This window comes from Nannospalax galili, unplaced genomic scaffold (genome assembly GCF_000622305.1).
Source record: "Nannospalax galili isolate Female #2095 unplaced genomic scaffold, S.galili_v1.0 scaffold405, whole genome shotgun sequence".
NCBI classification, from domain to species: domain Eukaryota; kingdom Metazoa; phylum Chordata; class Mammalia; order Rodentia; family Spalacidae; genus Nannospalax; species Nannospalax galili.
In genome coordinates this window covers 1,761,306-1,788,350 of record NW_008354532.1, presented here as the reverse complement: position 1 = coordinate 1,788,350, position 27,045 = coordinate 1,761,306, and the positions used below count along the sequence as shown (strand labels likewise).

Here is a 27,045-nt window from a genome sequence, read left to right as displayed (position 1 = left end):
ATTTCCGAAACACAGTGTGAAATATTCCAGTGCTGGGGAGTCAGAAGGTTTTCTCCTCAAGTCCACCTGTCTAAGCTGCTTTCCTCTGTGGCCTCAGAATCTCCAGCTCTTGCGCAGTGGATCCTGCCTTGCTCGTATTTTCACGTACACACAAAATAATAAAGTAGTAAGAAAACTAGTGATGAAGATAAATCCTATTTAACAGTTTCAAATAATGAATTAATTTTATTCTTAAAAACATGTTCATTGTTACAGCAGCATGCTCATGGAAATGAAAGAAAGAATAACTCTAGAAACTATACTGAAAGAATTAAAGTTATTAAGTCCATGTAGTTTGAGATAAACTTGCATTATCTTAAGAACAATGAACAGTATAATACAGAGATTATAAAATTATATCAGTTAACAATTTACTGGGATGTAATCATTGTTATTTCATAGTTAAGGAGTCAGAAAAACCAATGTATTGGATGTAATGACAGTCCCCAAGCTCCAATTTTTATTAATTTTACTTTTATTATCCCTAATTCTCATGTTGAAAATTTAAAACATAAGGCATTATGCTAATGTGATGGTGTTTCTTTTATTTCTCCTAATGTGAGGCTAATCGCTTTCCTGCTCCTTAATACCTTCTCTCCCTGGTAAGGTTATATGTCCATCTTTTTCATTCTAATTAAAGTTTCCTGTGTTTGTAGGAAGGCAAGAATGATACAGACTCAGTCTAACTGTCAACTTTTATTTTGGAGACAATATACTTGAGAGCTAGAATTTTCAAATGAGTACTGTGCACCTGTTTTAAATACAAGCCAGGTTCAGAGAACTCTGCCTAAAGAATCTAGAAAAAGGACCAATATGGGCTTCCTTGTCCTAAAAAGGTCCTTCTATTGAAGTAGAACAGAAAAAATAAGATAGAAAAAAATGTATCTGAAAGAAGCAGGCTAAACCTGGTGCGGTGGTGCACACCTTTAATCACAGTACTTGGAGGACGGAGGCAGGCAGACGTGAGTTTAAAACCAACCTGGTCTACCCAGTGAGTTCCAGGACAACTGGGGCTACAGGGAGACGCTCTCATTCTCACAAAAAATAAAAAGCAAAAAAGCAAACTTAAGAAAATGGCTCATGAAAAATCCAGCGGTGCTGTGAGAATCTCAGGTACTCAAGAGGATGGTTGGTGATGCCCAGGTGCAGCCAGGGTGAGTTGAAGTAAAGAGGGACTGAGGAGTCTTTGGTAAAACTGCTAAACAAGCATATTTAAGTTGCTTCTCTATAAAATATTATTGGAAGAAACAAAAGCCAGGGAAAGTAGAGTACTCTGTAAAGAAAGTAACAGATTTGACATATTTATTGCTTTCTATTGAAATTCAGCACACGTCTAAGAATTACTTGTCACACTGCAATCTGTATGTCAACATATATGCTATGAGATTTGTTTCCATCATAAAACTACAGTGAAAACTTTATGAGAGTTAACACACAATTTTAAGGTTCTTGCCATAATAAAGATAAGTTATTTAGAAGTATTCCTTTGAATATTAAAATAATTAGCAAATTAGTGGATGGGAAAGTAATTATATATTTTTATATATATTGTCTACATATGTTTGCATATGTGTGCACATGTGTGCATGTGTGCATGTTAGTGTGCATGTGACATGAATGTAGTGTGTTCAAGTGTGCATGTGTATGTGTATGTGTGTGTATGCTCATGTGTGTGAAGGTGCATGTTTGTGTGTGTGCATACATGTGTGTATGCATATTCATGTACATGTGGTAGGTGTGTGTTCATGTGTGCATGTGTGTACAGGTGCATATTTGCATGCACATGTTTATACATGTAAGTGTGCATGTGTGTGCAAGTACATACTTGTGTGCACATGTTTATGCATGTGAATGTGCATGCGTGTGAGCATGTGAATGGAAGCCAGAAGACAATCTGGGGTGTTGGTCCTCAGGCTTCACCCACCACTTTTTGAGACTGGGTCTCTCATTGGCCTGAAAATTGTCAAGAAGGCTAGGCTGGCTGGCTAGTGAGCCCCAGGGATCTACCTGTCTCTACCTCACCAGTGCTGGAATTAAGCTCCCACAATGTCTGGCCTTTTTAGGTTAGTCCTCAGGATTAAGCTCACATCCCCATGCTTACAAGGCAAGTACTTTACCAACTGAGCCATCTCTCTGGCACCCTATATTTTGATTTTTAAAACTGTATTTGTCATGAAAATATTCCAATTAAGTAGTCAGTAAACTACCCTGCATTGTCATCTGGATCACAGCAATCACTAGGAAAATCTGACAGTGTTTCTCTGAATTCAAAGACAATTTTAAGTTAAACCTGAGTTATTGATGATAATTTCATAAGGCTTTTTGATTTGTGAAGGTGTTTTTTTGTATTTTATATAGACCCAGATTAAAAGGTTCTCCCCAGAGAGAAGAGTAATGTTGATTACAGAGATAGACTAACACATCATTTTTCAATCAGGATAGTAATATTAATATTAAATAATTTATAAATAATTTAGTATTTCTAAGTGAAAGAATCTACAGATCTGGGAAGTAGTGAGTTCTCACTGGAAATATAATGAACTCTGACATTTTCCAGTAAATCCTGGAATTTTTTTAATATGCTAAAATACTGCCAAGATGCTTCTCCATGTAAATCATCTTGTGCTTGTGTCTGATCTCCATGGTTTAATAAGTTAGTTCAACTGCTTGATCTCTCTCTCTCTCTCTCTCTCTCTCTCTCTCTCTCTCTCTCTCTCTCTCATCTTTGATTATGGTAGGCAGCCCTATTCACAACATGACAGTAATTTCATTTAGAGATAAATGAAACAATTCCACACAAAATCCACAGAGCACATCAGTCCATTGTTCAAGAGGCATCTCTATGATTTGGTTGATTTTTTTATGTCATCAAAACTTAAAAGTTAAGCTAGAATTTTAATTATAGGTAAAAATAAGCTAGGAACTAAAACCCAGAGGGAAACAGTTCAGTATTTTTTTTCTAAGTCATTTCATCTGAAATTATTTGCCCATAAAATAAAGCTCTTCTCACTGTTTTATGACGCTCTTTATTTTTAGATCCTCTTGCAGGCTCAGAACCTCCAAATCCTTAAAGTTAACTTAGATTTAAAATATTTTAGTTTATTCTAATTGCATTTGCTTGTAAATTTCAACTGCCAAAACATGAGAAGGGCTATTCTGACAAGTGGAGAGCTAAATTATATCTCAGAGAACAGACCTGCTCAATGGAAACCAAGTGACCTGTAATGGCAGCATCACTCAGAGATGAGGAGCCCTGGGTCATTGTGTCTCTGTCAGTTCCTGTGTTACAGAGATGTGGCTGGGCAGTTCCACTCTGAGCAGCAAGGGATCTGCTCCTCTGTCTGTGGAAGTATATTGTACCCTCAAGGCCAAAGCACAAAGAGAAATTCCTACTTGTGAGCGATCAGTGCACTGGCATTTGAACGCGTATTATAATTTTGTTCACCTCCACACTGGTTGTAAGTGATCTCTAAATTAAAAATACCTGATGTAAAGCAAAGCAAAATTCCTACGTAGTAGTGTATGAAATCTGACTATGGACAAAGAAATATGAAGCAGGTGGTTGTTTCAAGTGGATTATGGACAAGAGGGTTAACTCAGGTTCTAGACCAGTGCTATCCAGCATAAACGATAGCAATCACACATGTAAAGCCTGCATGAAATTTAAAATTACTATTATTCACATTAAAAATAGTAGAAAGAAATTGGTAAGTCCAATTTTAACAATAATATCTTAGCTAAATATATTTAAAATGCTGTCACTTAACACATAATCAGTATAAGGCCATTACTGAGATATTTGCTATGTTTTTTGTATCTTTAAATGGTGGTATGCATGCTATACATACCGCACTGTCAATTCACATTATAATTTCAAAAGCTGAATAGAAGCAGGTATCTACAAGTCCTTTATTAGACAGCGAAGAGCTAGAAGATTACTATGAGCCTCAGCAAGTATCTTCTTAAGGTTCAAGAGAAGGGATAAATGCCCATTTAATATCAACTTCTTACTGAGTCCAGCTTTTTTGAATTACTGTCATTCTCTTTGTATTGAGATAAAATGATAATCATTCTTACATAATAAAAGGGTTACCTAATAGGACTTCTCAATCAAATAAAATAGTTAATAGAACTAATGTGTTACAATTCTCTTTGCCAGTTTACAAAACTCACATCTAATAATTCTGAATTAACACTACACTGTCATTGTTAAAGTTGTAAGTTAGTGTGACTTTAATTGTCACTGGTGTTCATTAGCAAGGTATGTTTTGAATTCATGAAGGTATATTCTAATAACATGTAAACTTTTTATTTTTTACACATTGTAAGTTCAAATGTGCACTTTTACTAGAGACTAAATTTTGGTCATTTAAGAAACTTATCTGCTTGCTTAGCAATTCCAATCCATACATAGTTCTCTAAGAAACTTTTTGAGAAAGTGATTACCTATTTCTCTGTAGTGAGCATTTCCATGTGTACATGTGCCGGTGGAAGGTGGAGGTCAATGTCAGGAGTCGTCATAAATCACTTCCACCTTTGTTTTTGAGAAAGGGCCTTTCACTAAACCCACTCACTGATTGGCTAAGCTGACTGACCAGGGAGTTCCAAAGATTCACCAGCACTGAGGTTACAGATGTGTGCCACTGTAGCTGGATCTAAATTCAAGTTCTCAGGCTTTACCCACTTATCCATCTCCCCAGCCCCAATTTCTGTGTCACATTTTAACAGTTGGAGCTCAAGTAAATGAAGCCTATTTTACACTCACCTGGTCTCTGGCAATTTGAATGATAATTATTATTTCTAAGTGTGGAAGTTCGTGCTTTAAGGAGGATATGCAATAATGGTCTAAAATTAGATGTAGTGTCAAGAGTAATTCAAGTCATTGAAGGCATAGACAGAAGTTTAGGATGTCAGTGAGGAGAGAAATCAAGCCTGAACACTGTGGAGCATAAAATAGCTTTAAAAAGAAGAAAAAAGAATTACTTGCAAATAGTGACTTCTTTTGCTAATTATAGATGTATTTCTATTTATGGTTTGATGACCTCCATTATTTATGAAAATAGCATTTATGTTTTGGTTTACAGGCAAGAAAGTAACTTAGGAAGGAAAGGCCTCTTGGAAAATTAATTAAAAGAAGTCAAAGTGGTAGGCAGACTGCAGAGCTGGTCAGGTTACAGAAATTATCCCCCTTTCATGACAAGTACACCACTTACCCAACTTTTTGCTTCTATCTTTACTCTCCTGGCAAAATCATTACGTGTTTAAAGGGAGAGAAAACAAAACAGGTGAAGCTGCAGCCAAAGGTACAAGGATACAGTCCCTTCCGGGAAAGAGGATTTTGTGGCGAACCATTTCTCCCATAATGCATCCCACAGACCATATATCCACTAGAACAGGAGAGAGAGGGAAGTGAAAACAAAGGAGGAAAGTCAAGTTAACTAAGATAACTGACCTCTGAAGGAGGAGGACAAAGAACAATACAATCAGAAGGTATGACATCACCTCCCACCAGTGGGCAAAGGGAATAAAATCTACACTCTATGAGCATGCAGCCTCTAAAAGGACAGTTTAAGTTGACGTGTAAGAAACAGTACTTTATGATGTCTAACTTGGCATCTTTACAGCCACAACTTGCTGACTTCATTGACGTGAAAAAGCATTTGCTTAGCCAATAGTATCTTCACAGCTGGTCTCAGCTGAAGACCGCTGAGATGTCTTAGGTAGCAGTTTGTCAGATTCATCAACCCATAGGGGTGACTGTTTTACCTCCTGTTTCATTCAGTGGTGTGCATTAAGGCAACAAGAGAAGACACCATTGTCCAAAATAAGAATACATGTGATCACGTCTAAGAATCTAGGAAATGGTTGGAACTTTGAAGGCAAGGAACTAGAATTCTTTGTATTAGAGACTTGATTTTCATTCAGAAATTATCCCTTAAAATAATCATCAGCTTTCTTTTCTATTTGGAATATGTTAATAAAACAATATATGATAAATCAGAGCATGTATAAAAGAGTCCTTTAGAAGCAAAGTGCAGAAAAGCATCAAAGGTGTTAAAATTTAAGCACATGTATTTATTTCCTAATTGTCAGACTTGTTAACCAACACATTTTCACTTTTTCTAATCATCTTTAACCCTCTTCACATTTCCCACGTGTTAATTACAAGGGGACCTCTGGACCAAAAACATTAGGCTGAGTTGCTCTGTGGGAAGGAAGGGAAGGTGAGGTACACAGACAGCTGGGCATGCCTGAGGAGGGAGCAAGCAGGGTTTCTGCATGATAACCTTCCTCTGCTCAGAGGGGAGACAGTACCAGGGTTCTAGGCACACCTTCTCCTGACAGAAGCCAATAAACTAAGGTAGTCATTTACAACCTTTTCAAGTAAAGGGAAGGAAAGGCGGTTTGAATACTTACTGTCTGCATGAAAGATCTGAAAAGCCAGAATAGGTAAATTCAGACTCGCAGGCTCTGAACACCCTTAACTCTTTTATTTTCTGTGACACATATACTTATGGCTATTTGATATATGCATACAATGTGTAATGATCAAATCAGGGTAATGAACATATCCTAAACCTCAAACATTCATCAGTTATTGGGTTGGGATCAAATCTTTTCTTTGAAACACATAATATTTTAATGCTGGTCTTTGATTCTTGATTTTAATTGATCCTCCTTGGTTTCTACTTGGGAAGAGAGCTACTTTTACCTTTTATAAGTCAAACGACTTATAAACAACTTTGACAGTGAAGCACCCAACAGAATCTGACCTTCTTTGGAGCTACCTTCCCCTTCTGCCCTTCCTATGTACAAAGGACTAAGTATCCCTGCTGTCTTCTAGTCTGGAAGTACACAAAGAACTGCTTTTATCTTCAGTGCCAGGCATTCTTATAAGTGTGCCCTGCAGGATCTCTACTTAAAAACACCACGAGAAATGTTTTAATAAAACATATGAAAAAGATTGCTAGGAATAAAATATATACAATATAAACAGATATGAAAGGCACATTGAGTACATATATACAATTCTAACTTAAAGCTATTTTAATTTCTAAGTATGTTAGGTAGTTTTTAGACAAAATAATATACCACAATGCCTTTTAAGAAGATCTTATAATCCTCTATTTTAATCAAAACTCAATTAGACTTTCAAGTATTTTTTTCTATCTCCTTCTTTTAAAATGGTCACGTATACTAAATGTTCTTTATAAAAACAAGAATGCAAAAATGATTTTCCTTTATATTATCTCTAGAATTTATTAAGATTTACTACACAACTGCTACCCTAAATATTTCTTAGAGCATTTTAATATATTAAAGAAACGTATCCAATTTGAATAATTTGAACAATTTGAATTTGACTATTCATTTAGTGTTATTCCAAGGATCTGGTATCACTTTGTTAGTGTCTACCTAGACTGTATCCAGTAATCTTAGATCTTATATAAAAGATGTTAAAATAAAGTATGTTTCTCATTTCCACACTTTTCAGAGTTGCACTGCAACTCCAACAGCAATTTTTCTCCCTATCTGTGGCACATGTGCTAATCAGTAGCCACTTGACTGTTTAATCACACTCTATTTACAGTTCTTTTCAGCTATAACATTTTAGTGCTCCGCTGGCAAAGCTTGCTTCTCAGAAACATCCTCACATTCTTAATGAGTGATCCTTCCTAGTGGTATTTAAAAAACACACTCAGCACATGAAAGCTGGAAGCTCCATTTTCTGAAAAGTTCATCTACATTAAAATGAATATCCTTCTAGGTTATCTAAAGCATAAACCCAACTTCCTTATTCCAGAATCTTCCCTACCGTTCTCCTTGTAGCCCATTCCCAGGATGACCTCGGGGGCTCTGTAATATCGTGTCACCACATACGGAGTCATCATGAAGCTTGTGCCTGCTGTCCTGGCCAGTCCAAAGTCAAGGATTTTCAATGTGCAATCAGACTTGACTACAATATTACTTGGTTTTAAATCCTGGCAATCCGAATAGGGAAAAAAGTCAAAGTCAGTGTCTATTGGAACTTGTAATTTCCCTCTAACACAATCAACAGGCTAGCTGTACAGCAGCCAGCACTGATGGGACCTGTTTGCCTTCAGGGCTCTACACAAAGCACAGAATTACTGTGAGAAACTTTACAGTTAGTTTTGGATTTCTAAAATATCCTTATAAAGTGTTTTAAATCTGGAAGAAAACTGTACTGTTACTTATACAATTTAGGCTCATGTTCAGAAGAAATTTTGGGGAAAAGAACCTAATGTATCTATTGTCATCTCGTAGATTTCTCTTAGGGCAACAAAAACCTTCTAGTGTATAGTCATTCCTAGGCCTGACAGTACAGCAGATCGGGGTAGCTGTCTTCATGATATCAGCAAGGACTATAGAAATGAGCTGCCTAATTTCAGTTGTTCATCTGACTTCTGACAGTCAAGGAGCTATGAAATTAAGGCACTTCAGAAGCTAACACGCGACAAGCCAAAACATAACTTCGAAGTGTACCAGAACGTAGACAATGGTTCCTCCCACACAGAGTCATCTGCGTGCTAATTCTACCATCAAGGAACTTAGGAAGTACATTGTATCTAGCCAATTCTGCCGAAGTAAAGAAAATAAACCAAAATTGTTCTTTCTGTGCTCTAACAGTCTGTGATTCAGGAGAAGGCCCCCTTCTTACCCTGTGAATAATTCCTGCTGAGTGAAGATGCTTGATGCCACACAACATTTGATACAGCAAGTAAGACATCCGTTCATGGTCTAGTTCCATTTGAATCACCTGACACAAGTTGGCATCCATCAGTTCCATTACTAAATAACTGGAAGGTAAATCCACAGTGTTAGTTCCAGACCTCAAGCTCTAGAATGACCTTCAATCATGGTCAGAATCCTCTACTAAACTGACATTTTCTGAACTTCCTAGTTCTGCATTTGATTAAATCAAGAATTTGAGGGGCTGGAGAGATGGCTCAGCAGTTAAGAACACTCATTGTTCTTGCAGAAGACCCAGGTTCAAATCTCAGCACCCACATGGCAGCTAACAACTATCCGTAACTCCAGTTCCAGGGGATCCGACAGCCTCTTCTGACCTCTGCCGGCACAGCATGACACGGGTGCACTTACCTACATGCAGGCATAACACTCATATACATAAAATAAAAATAATAAATAAAATATTTTTAAAAAGAATATGAAAAGGTTTCACGTGTTCCATGTGTTAACTGTAGCAACTCTACCACGGAATTGCCAACAGAAGCATCTCTTGGGTGTGGTTCAGGCCCATGTATTTCTACCTTCATCTTGACCTCACTTTTCCCTGTATTTCCTCAATTCTCTTCCAAGGATTATGATTATAAATAAGAAAAAAAGATCAGGACAGCCACTTCCACAAAATACAATGCAGATGGGTCAGAGCTCACCGTGCCCTTGAATCACCTCTTCCTCTCTGCATTTTCTCACTGTACTTCTGAATAGATTCATTTTATACAAAATCAAAGGCATCACAAAGACAGAGAAAAAGAATAAGGATATTTTTATCATATCCTTTATATTAATATTTCTCAAGATGAATTGGCATCCCAGAAATCTCACAGAATTAATAAACAATCAGTGATTCTTCCTTAACCAAGAGCTTGGACCAACAAAGCACACAGGGCCTGAAGGAGGCAGGAACATCCCCTTCAAAAGTAACACCACAGAGGACTCTCCACTACATGTCCCTGGGACTTCCATTGGTTCTGGTCAGTCTCCCATTGATCTTTGCAAAGGAGTTCATCCCTTACATTTCTGTTACTAGATTTTCTTTTTGTCACTTCCCCTGGAGTTATCTGAGTGAGGGCTGTGTCTCTCTTGCCTTCATGAATTCAGTTGTTTTGTTACTTACACATCTTGGAATTCCTCCAGCGTTTTCTGGGGTGTGAAAACATTTAATAAACTAATAATCTGAAAGAGAGAGCATGGAAGAGACAAAGGAAAGAAAGAAAAACGTGGGTGAATTATTTTTAAAGTAGAGGTGTAGTTATTCCGACTGTAAGACAATCAGTAAGGTTATGCTTGAAATAGAAAAGGTTGGAAAAATTTCTAGACTGCTTCATAGAACAGAAATGTGTAATCAGAAGAGACACACAATTGGTCTGCAGGTTAATAATGAAATTAAAAAGCTCAAGTTCTTGAATGAAGTCAGAGAAGACCTGGTGTGATGCTCCTTTGTGTGAGCCTCTGTGGCAGGACACAAAGCCACAAAGCAGTTAAATTGAAAGGAAACAAAGTCACTTTAGAGGAGAGAAGACAAGGAAACCCTCAGCGGGCTTTATCAGGTGATACTCTTCCTCCAGATGCAAAAAGTAGCATTCTAATTCAAGACTTCTTGTTGGTATTGCTACTATGGTTTCTTTTACTTGTATATCATGATCAAATATTACTTAAACCAGTGTTCCAGTTCTATGTGGGAAAAGGTTCATGATGGGTAATACCAATGATGAATTCAGTGAAAAGCATATTTAAAAGCTAGCTAAGGTGGGCATGCTGACATATGCCTTAATCCCAGCACTCAGGAGGCAGAGGCAGGTGGATCTCTGTGAGACTGAGGCCAGCCTGGTTTACATAATGAGTTCCAGGCCTGCTGGATCTGCAGGACTCCCTGTCTCAAAAAAATAAATAAAAGGCCAGCTAAATTCATTTTTAATCTTTCTGTTTCCCACTTTAATTATTGTGTGCATGAGGTAATAGAGTTTACCTTCTGAAATAAGTAAACTTTAAAAAACTCATTTAGGACAGTTCCATATAAATTATATATACAAATAATTCCATATGGGCTTCCATTTAGATACTGTATATTAATGTGTCAATGGAAAATGAAAATATAAACATATGGGTAAGATTCTACTTAAAATGTGATATGAATAAGAATCCGTTTTACAGAAAGTTCAAGATTTAAATAACTTCAGTGCACAAACAAATTCAATGAATTTTCATAAACTTCATAAGTGGTACTTGAACATATGAAGTAATTAAAAAGAAAACAATTTTAAACAACTAAGAGATGCTGTCATTTCTGAGGAGTTTCATCACTGTTATTTGTAAAAATTATTAAGAAAAAAATTACAATACCATTCAATATTTTCTAATACACCTTCACATGGCAATGGTTATAACATATTTAAAATTATGTAAATTAATGAAAACATTATAGTGTGAAATATGGAAATAGAACAGACGTTGTTTCAAAATATCTTTAAACTTTTTAAAAAATATCTTTTAACTTTTAAATATGATTCTGCATACTCACTCATTTGCAGTTCAAATTGAACAATGTTTCTGCAGCATATTTTTCTTATGATTGTCTATAATGTGACTCTCTAGTATTTTATAATGATCATAAAGTAACTTATTTCATTTCAGAGTAGTTTTAGGCAAAACAAACTGTACATAGGCTGTACAAGTGCACACATGCACATACCACTTAAAGATGGAAAAATGCCAACTCCCACAATCTTGTGGCAATTTAAATTAGCATATAAAATAACATTGGAAATTCAAATGAATCAGTGCTTTTTTCAAAGCTAATTTCTCATGATTTGTTCTTCTCAGTGTGTTCCTGGCCCCTAGTTTTCTAACCTGTACCTTCCATGAGTTCTCTTTTGTAATTCACCTCTGTTCTTACCTTATAAATTTTAATCTTTCTAACAATTTATTTAAAAACTCATATTTGTTGCCATTGCAAAGCTGGAGACTGAACCCACCAGGCAAGTACTCTACCAAAAGTTCATCTTTAGGATGAGATCATCACAGGTAATCCATTTTACTGTAACATTTTCCAGCAGGAATCTGACTCAGTCAGATGTGATTCAGGATTTGTCATAACCCTATAGACACACCAATCATCACTTCCTAGAATTGGGTATTTATTCTGTAAATGGATTTTTGTAGCTATTATTAAAGATTAAAATTGGATTACTTCAATATTTTTCCTTATTTCTCACAGATATGACTGAGTTCCCTCTTCAAACTGTCTTTTTTCCTTGCTTTATTGAGTGATAATACAGAATTGACAGTTAGTTGTAGGTGAACTTCCTCTCTGTTAAATAAATTTACTTCTGTTATCTTATATGCATACAATACATGCGTGTATGCATCCTGTAAAAAGAAGGCAGCATGGTTGATACTGTGTATAAATTATCACAGCAATTTAGAACATTCTTTTCTTTATAGAACCAATACTGTTTATTTCCTTCATTTCAGTCAACAACAGAGGATGCATTAAATTGTTTGCTGTTACTATGGCAAAATACTGAAGATGAGATAACTTTATAAAAGAAATATTTAGGCCACTGTAGAGCCAGTTCAAGGACATGGTGCCAGCATCAGCTTGGATCTGGGGATGACTTATGAAGGGAAAGAAGATTGCGTCTCAAAACAGGAAACCGGATAGTATTTGGGGGGTTGGGCACATTCTAACACATCATTCTTGTGAAAACTCAGGGATCATATGAGATCCACCTTAATCTCTTCTAAAAAGCAAATCTACCAGTAATCTAAGGAACTCTGCTAGACCCCTCTTCTAAAAGGATTCACGTCCCACATTACATCAGAGGACAAACCTCCCAATACACTGACCTTTCGGAAACACTCAAAACACATTCAAACCATACCCGGGTGTATGAGTTTCTCAAACTGGCCAAGCAGTTGGGCTTTTCACCATAATACGTTGTTTTACAGGGTCTGGAAAGATTAGGTAGATAGGGTACATGTGCAGGACACACCACACTTGTTTCAGTGCTTTTATCTATCCATACATTTTTCTTCACCCAGGGTTTGCTTCATCCTCTTTACTACATCAGAATCCATTGCCCTGGTCATGTGGCCAATCTTTCTTGCCTTTGTGCAACACAATGAAAGAACACACTGCTCAGTGTGTTTCTCTCACTTCTGGATTCCTTTTTTGGGGTCTCATGTTCTTTACATGGCTGTATCCATGTTAAGTGATGTGCCATACTTCATGATTGCTCTTTCTTCAAGCAGCCCTTTCTGATCAGTCTATTAAAGGTAAGCCTATCTCACCCCATACCGACCAATTTAAAAATGTTTCCTTCTTTGCTTTATATTACTCAGTGGCTTCTATCACTCTCTGACATCTCACGCATTTATTTGTCTCTCTGGTGGATTGCTTTTCTCTCCCCAGGAAAGTCCAAGCTCCAACCGGAAGGTCTTAGTTTGGTTCTCTTTTTCCCTAATCCTCTCATCAGCCACAGCACCTAGATCTGTTCCCAACACATTCCAAGAACATAAGTCAGATGACTGAATTAAGGGGCTGGGGAGATGGCTCAGCAGAACACTGACTGCTCTTGCAGAAGACCCAGTTCAGGTCCTATCACCCACACTGTGGCTAACAGCAGTCCAGTAATCCCAGTTCCAGGGGATCCGATGCCCTCTTCTGGCCTCCATAGACATTGCATGACAGGCATTCACTTACATACACGCAGGCAGAACAGGCATACACATAAAACTAGACTATATAAATTAATTTTTTTAAATAACTGAATTAAAATTTCATTGGTTCCAAACAATTCAACAACACGAAAATCCTGATTTAAAGGTCGCTGGAAAGGTTGTAGCTCAGAGCTGCATAACTGAGTGAGAGAGGTCCAGCATCCCCCCCACACACACACATGGGGGGGGGTGTTGGAGTACAATAATAGAGGAACAGAGACACTGTCAGTGAGCTTGAACCTACATATTTGCACTTTCTCCTAAGTGCTCCTGGCAAATGGTCAGCAATATGATAAGTTCTCATTTATAAAATGTAATAGTAATTTCATGTATTCTATGTATTTTTATACTTAAAACTTCATACAGATATATGATAGCTATTAATTTTTAGTTTATAGTACAGTATCTTTTGTTTTGCTATATATTTGTGTCTAACAAAATATGCTTAATAAAATGGTTATAATTGTTAGCAATGGTTATCCTAAAGTTACTGAGTTTTATCTAACTTCTCCTTACTAAGAAGAAATAGAGCACAGGAAGAACTCTTTGGTCTTTGCCTAGGATTCAAGAAGATTTGGCTCTGAAGCAATGGTCGACTCCACTCAACTGTACTGAGCAAATGCTCTGACTGGTTCCATTCTGAAGTGCTTCCCCATCCGAAAGCAAGATTCATATAGTATGCACCCTGATCACCTGGAGGCACTGGCCACCATAACTAAAACTCAAAGGAAACAGTATGATGAAAACTCTCACTCGTTTATTATAAAATTAAAGTATAAAGAAATCTCTTGTTCTATCAGGTTCTCATGGGCATTTCTGTTTGTTGGGGGTTTCAAGTCAATTGGGAAGCATGGAGATCTCAGATTGATTTGGAGTAAGATAACCAAATAATGTTAATTTCATAATAGGGGCAGCTCTATCACATTCATCTCTGCCATGCCATATGGCTTCTGGATGATTTTTATGCAGGAAGCTATCATGAGGACAATGAAACCAAATGCAGCATATGGGCAAGATAAACAATCTTAGGAGGCAGCAATCACAAATAGAGAAAGCCTTTCCTACTGCAGTTGGCACTTATGTTCTTCCTCTAGTCTCACAACCTCCCACTGCCAGAGGGTTAAAAATAACACCGACTCACGTTTTTATGGTTCACACACTTCATGAGGACCAGCTCCCGGTAAGCTCTCTTGGCATGAGTTTGGTTCTGAAAGGGTCTGCTGAGCTTCTTAATGGCCACATTTCTGTCAAGGACAGCATCATATGCAGCACTGTGGAGATTCAAGAGCAATCCAAAATTCAGAATGAAGCATGAATAAAGAAAATAGTATTCTGGAATCTTCATTATGTATGTTTCCAATCACATGCCAATAAAGTCATAAGCAAAGAGATGAATGACTGGAAAGAGGGAAGAGGAGCAGGTGGAGGGATAAAGGAGGGGGATGGGGAGGAGGAAGGAGAAAGAGTAGGGAGAGATGGGAAAGCCAAGAGCTCAAATTCCCCCTGGTCATGTGACAACGGGAAATCCTTTCATCTACATGAGTTTGAATTTCATACCTATTAATATAATACATAGGTAGTCTCCATCTATAAAAGTCCATAGGCTCTTTGGGTATCCTAGATGACATGGCATTTTTTTCTGTAGTCAAAAGATGCAGTTATTAAGGTCTGATGTTAATGCCATGAAAGCACAAGATGATAGCTCATCAAAGTGTATTTTTAACAGTAACACTACTCAAAATAAGATATGCCAACAAAGGAAATTCAGTACCACAGAAAACTGCCCTGAAATACCAAGAAAGAAAGAAATGATGTCAGCACTTGAAGCTTTCAGGCCAGCTAACCTTGATAACTTATCAGGCTTAAACAAAGAAATCCAAAAACATACTCAAAGTGTGGTTCTGGAGCTCAAATCAGAAAATGAGTGTTCTTTCTTCAACATCTCATGATACACGTCTAATATGTTTTTATTGCCTTCTGTCAATTTTGGGTTTTGTAGGGCTTTGTTTTAGTGGCCAATAGAAATGAGAAAACAAAGATCCCCAAAACTGATTTATTAAATTGGAAATGGCATTGAATCAAAATCAAAAAGCTAAAGTTTCAATAATAATGTGAGATATAATGTATAGTAATGAGAGACGTCTAGGAAAAGTTGGATAAAGTCTTAAATTCATAGAATCTCTTCCTGCATCTAATATTCATTTTTCTCTAAAATATCTCCACCAAAAGTTTGATCAATCCCTGCCTCTGTTTCTTCAAGACCAGAGCTCATTAATAGTAGGGCAGCTCATTCTGTTGTTGGCTTTGGGACTAGAAATGCCATCATCTAATCAGCAGAATTGTCTCTCTGTAGTTTCCACTGACTCCTGTTAACCCTACCTTCCAGGGAAATTCAAGAATTTCCCATCATTATGATCATCCATTACATTTGAAATCTATCAAAGGACCAAGTGCTTAACTCAACATCTTGGCTTTTATTACTTCCCCCAAGTCTGTTCTTTCTTCATCTAAGCATCACCAGTGTCCTAACACCATTTGTCAGTATGTAGTTTCAAGTCCCATCTCCATCTGGGCATATTTCTCTGAATATCCTCCAGCCTGTCAATATTCTCTGAATGCGTGATGCTGCACTAAATAAAGCATTGTTGCTCTGGAATGTTACTGAAAACTGTGGTGAGGCAATCAGCCCCTTCATACATTCATTTTGCACGCATTTTGGTCTGAATATGACCAAAATACAGTGTATGAAACAGTAAAAAAACAATGAAACATTACAAAAATTATTTATTGCAGAGAGAAAAGTTGATGTTGAAGGAGAAGGGAAACTTTAAGACATCCATATTTCCTTTCTTTGTCCAAGTAATTTGATAGTGAAACACTGACTCTCAAAACAGCCTTGCAATAAGAATGAACTGTGTCTAAAATTAACCTAAAGCCATTAAGGGGCTCCCTTGGCTCACAGGTTGCTGCTGTTTTTCACTACCTGTAAAATTGATGAGATGCATTAAGTGAGCCACAGGATTCTCAATGGTTTCTGCACATAGGACACACAACTATGAAGAGAATAGGCCATGCTCAGCCCCGGGGGCTGCTTCTCTGCTCAGGCCTCAACACAGCAATTGACTTTACGACTTTCCCCCACTAATGGGGCAGTGCTGACCATGAATGACTCCAACCTGCCTTGCCTTATGCCCTGGGCAATTTCCCTGTTACTGCCTGGTCTCTCTGTCTCTGAATTAATCTTTCGGGCTGATATTTATATAACTACTGCTCATTTTTGCAAAGTCTGTTTCATTTAAGATCGGTTATTTATCTCTTTATTCATTCAACAAAAATATATTTATATTCCACTATGTTCTCTCTTGCTTCATCTGACTAAATATTTGAAATTTTGAAATTTTATTATTTTTGTTGTGTGTGCATGTGCATTGTGGGGGTGGGGCACATACCATGGTGTGCATGTGGAAGTCAGAATTGGATCTCTCTTTCCACCCTGAGTTCTAGGGATCAAACTCAGGTCATCAGGCTTATGTGGCAAGAGCATTTAGTTGCTAAGTCATTTGGCCTGCTGGCCCATGACTGAATATTTTCATTTGAATAAAATAAAAGACTTCATGGAAAATTGAATTTACAAACTAATAAATCATGTCACGGATAACAGAAGCAGGAAAAACTTGCTATTATTTATTATAGCAAATATAAACATACAAGTTAATTTTATACTTAAGGAACTATACCATATTGGGGAATATAAGATAGAGGAATAAAATATAAATCTAAAGTAATAGATCTAAAGGAGAGGAGGATCTGGAGAGCTGCTTCTGGTTCCGTGGTTAAGAATTCACACCACTCTTGTAGAGGACCTAGGTTCAGTTTCCAGCATCCACATTGGGTGGCTCACAACCACCCATAATTCGAACTCCAGAGAATCCATGCCTCTGCCCTAAACACGCAACTTAGCTCAAGTATAATTATACACACACACACACACACACACACACACACACACACACACAGATACACTTATACACATAATATAATTAAAAATAATAAAAATAAATGTTTTTAGAAAGATAGGAGAGCTGGGCGTGGTGGTGCACACCTTTAATCCCAGCACTCTGGAGACAGAGGCAGGTGGATGTCTGTGAGTTCAAGGCCAGCCTGGTCTACATAGTGAGTTCCAGGACAGCTGGGGCTGCAGGGAGACCCTGTCTCAAAAAGACCAAAAAAAAAGAGCGGAGAAAAATACTAGATGCTAATGGAAATATCTAATTTTAAGGAAATATGGAAGATAGTAAAAAGATATTTTAGTTGCTGGAGAAATGAACTTGAGGTATGAAATGAAGTGAAAGATAGAAGTCCAGACTAGCTTATGAAGGCTAGAATGCTATGTGCTGGCATCAACAAGTAAGGGAGATTAACCAGGGCTCAAAGGACAGCACATAAGTAGATGCTTTGGTGAGGAGCTTTGAGGATGTTCATTTCTTCTAGACTTTAATTTTAGAGTAAAAGAGACAGCAAAGTGTGAAGGAGTGCTGGTGCTCTGAGAGAAGGGGCGAACACAAACCTGCCATGCAGGACAGCAGGAATGTGAATGAAGCAGAGATCTTGAGCAGTGATAAGGCACACTGATTGGTCTTGGATTTAGGAGATGTTATTGGACACAAATCTCTTTCTCCAGTGTTCTTCAGCTATCTTACTGGATTTATTATTCAAGGAGTTCAGATTGCCTATGCTGCCTACAGCTCCTGACCTCAGGCCTGGGCCTCTCAGGTGGCTGGGGTACTGGTGTCGCTGTGCCTGGCTTGAGGAACTGATTTTAATCAGCATTTGAGCTTTGCTGGGAAGGAAGATGGAGAGACAGTGAAAGACCATATATCTGGGGTAAACCATAGTATAAATGATACCTGCGCTTTTCAGGAACAAAGAAATCACTGCAGATTGCATGCTATAGGTCATGGTGAGGTTGAAGGATTCTTGAAAGTGAGGTAATAATCACAAACTTGATGCACCACTCTCTTTTAGAAACAAATAATTAAAGATTGAAAAAGATAGCTGAACTTCATTTTAATAGTTTTTAAAACTCCGTCTATACAACTGGGTGGCTATTTGGGCTTGTTTTGCTTCTATTATCTAGCTAACAGGCATGCAGAAGGAGTCAGGGAGAAGGGTGGAAAAATAATATACAGGAAGAATTATCACTGCAGGATGTGAGATTGAATGGGAGGCTTTAATAGAACCCAAACTGCACCCAAAGGCCAATGTATCAATTTTGAAAAGCACGGTTAGGAAAAGTCCTACTTAACTAGGGATTTATTTTAGCATCTGTAGTAGTTGCTATATTTTTTCAAACAAGAACTATAATTTTCCTTCAGTTTCTATCATAAACTAGAGCTTTATTGAACTTTCAAGGTAGGGGGAGAGAAGAGGCCCCATGAGTTTATGATCAAATTACTGGCAGCACATTGTACCAGAAATGCAATTAGGAAAAGATTCTTGCATAAATCCAGTTTATAGGTCAGTAAGTAATGTGAAATTCTAATGTTAGAGGCTCTGTGTTCTACTTGACACTAAATATTTTGAAGTCATGTTATTTATGAGACAACACAAATAGTATTTACATGGATGTTGACAAGAACTATCAAAATACAACATTTAAAGTAGGAAGTAGAACTTCAAAATATCAACTCGGGAAACATAGCCAATAATACTTGACTAAAGCAGTGTATTAAATTCAAATGTGTTAGATCAGAAAAAGATTACCACAAGTGAACTCAAAGGAGCCTGAAATCTAACTGCAAATTCACCTGATCATTACTCTGCCTATACACAAGAGAGGAGGCACTATCCTCATACACAAGTGTTATACAAATTATCAGCCAGTGGGATACACTGAAGTATGAGATCAGAAAGGGGTCTTCAAATAGACCCAAAAGAATATCAACCTGAAATCTAATTCCGAAGCCATTTGAGAATTTTTCCTGAGTTTTATAAAAACTATTAGATCCATGTGCTATAATCAGTAATGAAGAATGTATTCTGCACTATAAATAAAAAAGATGTTTTGACTGGCTGTATTAGTTACTTTTTTGTTGCTGTGATAAAACACCATGACCAAGGCAACTTATAGAAGGAAGAGTTTATTTAGCTTACACTTCCAGAGGGTAAGAGTCCATCATGGTGGGCAGCATGGCAGCAGAGGTTGCCAGAGCAGAAAGCTCACATCTTCAAGAGCAGGCACGGAAGCAAAGTGAGACAGACTGGAAGTGGACATGACTTAGAAGCCTCAAAACCTGCCCCTAGAGACATGCTTCCTCCAGGCTTGCCACCCCTGAAATGTTCCAGAGACCCTCCCCAAACAATGCCACAAATGGGGACATTCTCAAACCACCACACCAGCCATGATCGAAGACCCTGCATTTTCTCTCTCTTCTTTGCATCGATAATATTAGTACAGTCATTTTCACACAAAAACATTCTCATAGACAATGAAGCCAGGACTATAATGAAAGGGGCATAAGAGCAAATAATTGATAAAATGCTCCTTTCTGGATTTTGTGATTCTGTGGTTCTGAATGGCTTTTTACTGTGTGAATTTTTTATAGTTTATTTTTATAATGATTTTACTTTTAATTGAATTTTTGTGATTTTCATACAATACTGCTTGATGGTATTTAGATCCCCTCCTGTGTCTGTGCCTACTGTCTGCCCAATTTAATGTAGTCTCTGTTTAAAAAAATATTGAACTTTTGTGCATTTCATATACTACATCTCGATAATATGTAGACTCTTTTCCCCATCTGCACCCCAACACACACACACATACCCTCGACAGATTTCATGCATTCTGTCTATATGTTAAGGCCTATAGAGTCAAGTTTATGTTCCTAGATGTTCCTCAGTATGAGAGTTTGAGTTCATCCACTGAGCCTAGTCAACCTATCTAGTGTGACTCCCTTAAAGAAGACCATCTCTCCATTACCCAGCAGTTATCAGCTGGTCAGCTAAGGCTGGGGTTTCTTACCCATTTTTCCAGTTCTATGCAGTATCTGACTGGTTAGAGTTTGCATGGATTTTGTGTATATTGTCTCCATTGCTGTAAGTTCTTATAAGCAAGTTCTCAGGACAGGACTTGTGCATGTTGTCACCACTGCTGTGAGTTCATATGAATAACTGACCAGTTGTCTAGAACACACTTTCCTTGTGGTCATTCATGCCTCTGGCTCTTACAGTCTTTCCGCCTCTTCTTCCCTGAGTCTTGGGAGGTAGATGTTTAAAGTAGGTGTTCTATTCAGGAATAAAGACCCTTTTTTCTCTGCACATTAACCAATTGTGGGTTTCTGAGTTAATCAGTATCTGCTTCATAAGGAAACTTCTCTAGTGAGTACTTTTTTTTTTTTTGAGGCAGGGTCTCCCTATAGCCCTAGATGGGCTGGATTCACTATGGAGACCAGGCTGGCCTTGAACTCACAGAGATCTGCCTGCTTCTGCCTCTTGAGTGCTGGGATTAAAGGCGTGCGCCACCACACCCAGCAGTACTTTATTTTTTATTCAAAATAGATAATGAATTTTTATTCTAAATATTTTTAATTTGCCTTAAAATTCTCTAAACCTTTATAAGCTTAACATTCAAATATCATATAAAATTTCCTATCCATGACATATTCTTTATAAACTCATAGCTAACACCATCTACAGGCTGCACCTAGGGGAAAATGACCCAAGCTTTTCAAAGGGATGTACCTGTTACTCAAGGCACAGAGGAGAGTTTGAACCATAAGGATCTCTTTTTATAAGGACTGCATCTATGAATCCAGCATAACTAGTTAGGATGGTGTTTTCAGGCACTGGTTTAGATCCTGGCACCTTATAGCTCTATCTCGGGTTCAGTCACTGCAGACACTGCAGACACCCAAATCTAAACATAGAACTACCTCACACAACCTCTAGCAGTAGGTTCTCTGCTTAGAAATATTGCTTGTAAATAATGACTCTGGGTTAATAAAAATCTATATAATCATAGAATTAGAAGAAAACTCAAGAAACTTTAAATATAAAAATTTAAGAAACCCACTAAATGACATTCTATACAAAATGCAATGACCCTACGAAATGTTCATCTAGGTAGCTTTAAACTCTTATGTAAACTCCCACAAGGAAGATAGGCACTGACGGCGCTCTGACTGACAAAGTTCATTCTTACTCAGAATCAAAATCCATCTCCTATTAATCCTGTGTACATTCTCTGCAGTTGAACTAACTTTGCTCATTTATTGACACTTGCAACAAATATTTGAAGGTATCTTTATCTCCCCCAAAAGAGATCAACCTCTCTCTAAATTGAGTATCTTCAGCTCTAATTCCATTAACAATCCTCTCCTGTGCATATTTTCATGAAATAAGGAAATGTGATGATAAAGTTACAAATTTGTAGATGACAAATTTAACCAGACAAAGCCACACATTCAAGACAGAGAATGCAAAAGATTCATCAGTTAAATTTTTTAGTATTTTTATTTATTATTTTTATTTTATGTGTAAAGGTGTTATGCCTGAATGTAGGTAGGTGCACCCGTGTTGTGCAGTGCCTGCAGAGGTCAGAAGAAGCTGTTGGATTCCCCTGAAACTGGAGTTACAGATAGTTGTTAGCTGCCATGTGGTTGCTGGGATTTGAACCCAGATCTTCTGCAAGGACAGTCAGTGTTCTTAGCCGCTGATCCATGTCTCCAGTGCCTCCTCATCAGATAAATTTTGAATTTTCACTGAAAAATGCCAGTTCAAACCTCACCTAATAGCAATTGATTATCAAATCTTGCGAAACTGTATTAGATTTTCCACCCTTTCCTTCCACCACATTGCAAACATTGTCATAGCATGCATACACACAGAATTTCCCTCTTATTTCTATTTGGTTTGTAAATTGATAATAACTTTCAGGTGTTTGAGATTTTCCAAAAAAATACAAGTCAGGAAATAGAAAGCTATTACCTTTGGTGACAATAATTCTATATTTTCCTCATCATTCAAATTAAAGAAAGCATATGCAGACATTCTAGTTCCAATGGCTGCATTCTTTTTTAAATATTTTTTTTAATTTTATGTGTATGTGTGTATTGCCTGCATGTGGGTAAGTGCACCTGTGCCATGTAATGCCCACAGAGGACAGAAGAGGCTGTCAGATCCTGTGAAACTGGAGTTACGGACAGTTGTTAGCTGCCATGTGGGTGCTGGGATTCAAACCCGGGGCCTTCTGCAAGAACAGCCAGTGTTCGTAACTGCTGAGCCATCTCTCTAGCCCACAATGGCTGCATTTACATACAAATGAACACACACATAGGCATGTACACATCACACACACACACACACACACACACACATACACACACACACACAGTCTCCTGGCTGCTAGAGACTTGATAATTATTTTCTAGGTTTTCAAGTTCTGCTTCCCACCAGATGCATAATAAATGCTTTGCAAAAAGCACTGTTTGTCAACAGCAATTTTCAAAAAGAAAGAAAAAGTGTGTTGTACATTTCTGTAAATAGAAAATCACTTTTATATCAAGACTAAATTTTTAGCTTGAAACATCTTTAATCATCTATTCATGACCTCATTTTATGTAGACCTGTAGAAGCTAAGGCCTACAGAAGGAAATCAACATGTCCCAAACTACAGAACTTCTTTGTATCAGGTTCTATACAGCTTTCTTCCATGTTCCAAATAATTTAGCTAAAACAAAGCTATGCTGAACACAATTAATCATTGATTTGTCTAAGAAATCATGAAATCATCTTATAAAAATGATGCCATTTCCCAAAAGGTGATACTGTTATCTTTAAAAATTTATGTCTCATGACGAACCTAAGATTCTGGACCATCAAACAAGGTTTTGAGATACAGTACGTTTGTCAGGTGTGGAGACCCCAGATAATCTGAGATGTAACCTGAGAAAAGTGCCACATCCTTCCCAGTGGAGGAAAGATTCTGCCTTCAGCTTCTACATCCCTCAGTTAGTCTTTATAATCCAAGGGAGTTTAAGTGCTGCGGATATGGCTCAGGGCTTAAGACTGCATACTGCTCTTACAGAGGACCAGGGTTCAGTTCCCAGCACCCATGTCTGACAACTCACAACCACCTTTACCTCCAGCTCCAGGGAGTCCGATGCCCTCTTCTGGCCTCCTCATGCACCAGCACATATATGCACATACCTCCACATAGGCACACAATTATATGACATAATTAAAAATGAAAAATCTTTAGAAAAGAACTTTAAATGTCATCCTCCCCTTGTAATAATGAAGAATTCTAATTATTGATGCACTGAGCTAACAGCTCACAAACAGAAAAAGAAGGCATTCCTGGGTGACAAGGGAACAGACTCAATAGTTTGTAGACTTTATAGTTGCAAACTAAGCCCAGTAAAATTTATTGATAGAAATTATACTTTATAAAGCACATGCTGAACTACATTATAAGCTAAATATGGACATGTATTACCACAGTTTTCATGGGTCAGGAGTCTATGCACCTCCTCCTAGCTGGATCACAGAGTTCACAGGCTGGAGAACTCAAGTTTTCTGGAGGTCATTACTTTTTCCAAGTTTAAAAGGGGTGGCAGATGTCAGTTCCTTGCAGTTTTAAGATTGAGATTGCTATTTCCTTTCTGGCTGTCAACCAACAGCTGCTATCAACAACTAGAAGCCACCCCAGTCACACACAGGCTATGACCCTTAGACAAGATTGAGGCTCATTGTTTCAAAGATAGCAGAGTGAAATGATGGAGCCTTATATAACTTGATCAAGGAGGGGACTTTGTATTAGCTCAGAAATATCTTGTTGATCATAAGTTAGTCACAGTTTCTATGTTTCCCAAAGAGAGGAGAAGTGTTGTACACATGTTGAATTCATTGATATCACCTTAAATTATATCTTAATTAAGAAAGTTTTCATAGTGAATTTAGTTATCCATGTCTCCATGCTCATCAGCAAGCTTTTATATCATCTAAGTCAATGTTAATTTCTACCATGAATTATAACAGAAGGAAATAATCTGTGTTTTTAAATTGCTTCATGCAAACAAAAAAACAAATTATGAAGAAATTGGAAAAATCTTCATGAAACCAATAAATTTCATTATTTTGATCATATAGAAATCCTTCATAATTAGCTATTTTAGAATATTAAATTAAACAATATCAAAGCATCAATAAATGGGCCAGTATCTGTCCTTGCACTTTTGGAGCACAATGATATGTTTGACAAAATAATTCTACCAGAAACTCCTATTTACCTTCCAGTTTGGTTAACAAACATATAAATGTGCCCATCAATCAATGAATATGAAAAATGACATTTTGTACATTATTTCATGAGACAGCATTGATAAGCCAGACCCACAAAGAAAAGCCTCACATGTTCCCTCTCATAAGTGTGTTTCAATCAGAAAATCAATGGAGGATTACATAGGACACTAGTAAGGAGCCATGGAGGTGGGGCTTCATGGTTGGGGAAGTAGAATACAGTGATATAAAGGGGGAGGGAATAATGGAATAGAAAGGGTTAAGTGGGGTGGGGAATGGGAAGGCAAGGTAGAGGAGGGAGTATAAGGAGGGATAACTAACACTAGGGCCTTTCGAAAAAGTCACATGGCAATCTACTACTATAGATACTTTAAAATATATATATATATGCATATACAATATAAGAAGAGTTTAAGTGGAGTTACCCTATAATGGAGGGATAATACCCTTACCGGGTACCACATGGCTAGCAAATAAAAAGCCCAATGCCAGGAATGGATTTTTCTCTTTTGGAGTCATTGACAAGGACAGTTCCATAGATCATCAAACAATACTGGCTATTGCCATTGCTCTTGGTTGCCCTCCAGAACTTGATGTTAAGACCTTATTGATGAAGACACTACATATGTATTCATAAGTCTGGTACTGACTTCAAAGCTTCATCTCTACTGGCTAGCTTTCATGGTGTTGGAAGATTCTATGCATGATACTGGAAGGAAAAAATAATCATCAACCTTACTCAGCTCTGAACTGCAAGCTACAATAACAGCAAGCCTAGCAAGATATGCCCACTGGTTCAATAGTGGCATGAATGTTAAAGGAGTAACCAATCACTTTCTGACTGGATTTTAAGATCACTTCACAAGATGGAGTCCATACCTGGCACTGTTATCAGGGCCAACAACCTCTGACTGTGAACCACTCCTAGTGCCTTATTGTTATACCCATACATTAATTCATCTCTCAACTTTCACCAGAGAAGGTTCTTCTTACAACAGATGGTGAGTAACAGAGAGACCTACAAATTATCAATGTGCAGAAGACAAAAGATCGTAGAACTCTCAGCCTAACTAGGATATCTGTATCACACCACCTCCTCTGAAGGCTCAGGGATCATTGTTGAAGAGGAGGCAAAGGGTTCTAAGAGCCAGAGGTGGTAGATGAAAACAAAAAAACCATGTTGCCCAGACATAACAGGGCAGTTGCACATATGAACCCACAATATTTATGACAGCATGATTAACACCTGTGCAATCCAAAGCAAGACAAAGAGGCAGTATAGATGAGGAAAGCTGGGCAAGAAGCCCCTGACCAGTGTGAGGAACCAGTGGTAATTGATGTCTACTGGGAAATGGAACATCTTTTTCCTTCAAGGATGTGATGCCAGAAAGGTTGACCAGGCTGTAAGTGATGGGCCCATGCTCAGGATCAATGAGGGAATACAAACTAGATTCAATAGGCTTTAAAAAAATAATAATAGAGGGTATGAAGACAGGGGGTTGTAAGGTGGGGGTAGAGATAGGAGAGGGTGTCTTGAATATGACCAAAATACATTGTAAGAATATCTCAAAGAATTAATAAAAATATTTTTTAAATGATGTATTACTAAGTTTTCATCATCTATTCACACATACTCTTCAGACATACCATAGTTCAGTGGTAAAGTGTGTGCCTTGCATGTGTGAGTCTCTGGGTTTGATCCCAGTAGCTGACTGACACACACAAATACCCACATCCCTACCAATGTTGAATTATGCATTTGGTTGTGGGTAAGGGATATTAACTGAAGCCTAATTTCTTAATTTGTAAAATATAGACAGTAGCTTTTTTTGCAGACTATCACAATGCAGAAGAGATTAGATATACAGAGTGTGTATCACAAAGAGTGGCACAAAAATGGACATTACATGAATGGCCTTCGGTCATTACCTTTGGTTAATAATGGTTTGGTTTGATTATTGTACTATGGTAGCTTGGGGCACAGATTTTGAGGCTTGGCCTCTGGAGTTTCTGAGTTTCTTGGCCTGGGTAAGACCTAAACATTGGCATTTCACAGTCTCTCAAGTAAGATTAATAATGAAAATTCTTGTCTAAGGACCAGACTTTGAGAATTACTAAGAAAGAAAAATGCATGTTTATTTAGAGATAATCGGTATGAGTACAGGTCTCAAGTCTATCAGTTAAAAAACAACTAAAGTTGCAGAATTAATGGATCAT

At 37.6% G+C, this 27,045-nt stretch overlaps 1 protein-coding gene across 5 annotated transcripts in view; it reads right to left on the bottom strand.

The window, feature by feature from the left end:
* Mapk10 (mitogen-activated protein kinase 10) overlaps positions 1-27,045 on the bottom strand; it is a 301,950-nt gene that overhangs the window by 66,087 nt on the left and 208,818 nt on the right. For all 5 annotated transcript variants that reach the window (XM_008851755.3, XM_008851753.2, XM_008851754.2 and 2 more), the window contains 5 exons: positions 14,669-14,798; positions 9,923-9,981; positions 8,720-8,858; positions 7,856-8,021; positions 5,355-5,426 (listed from right to left, as the gene is read on the bottom strand). In XM_008851755.3, the coding sequence (XP_008849977.1) occupies positions 5,355-5,426; positions 7,856-8,021; positions 8,720-8,858; positions 9,923-9,981; positions 14,669-14,798 (566 nt within the window). The remainder of the gene's footprint in view (positions 1-5,354; positions 5,427-7,855; positions 8,022-8,719; positions 8,859-9,922; positions 9,982-14,668; positions 14,799-27,045) is intronic.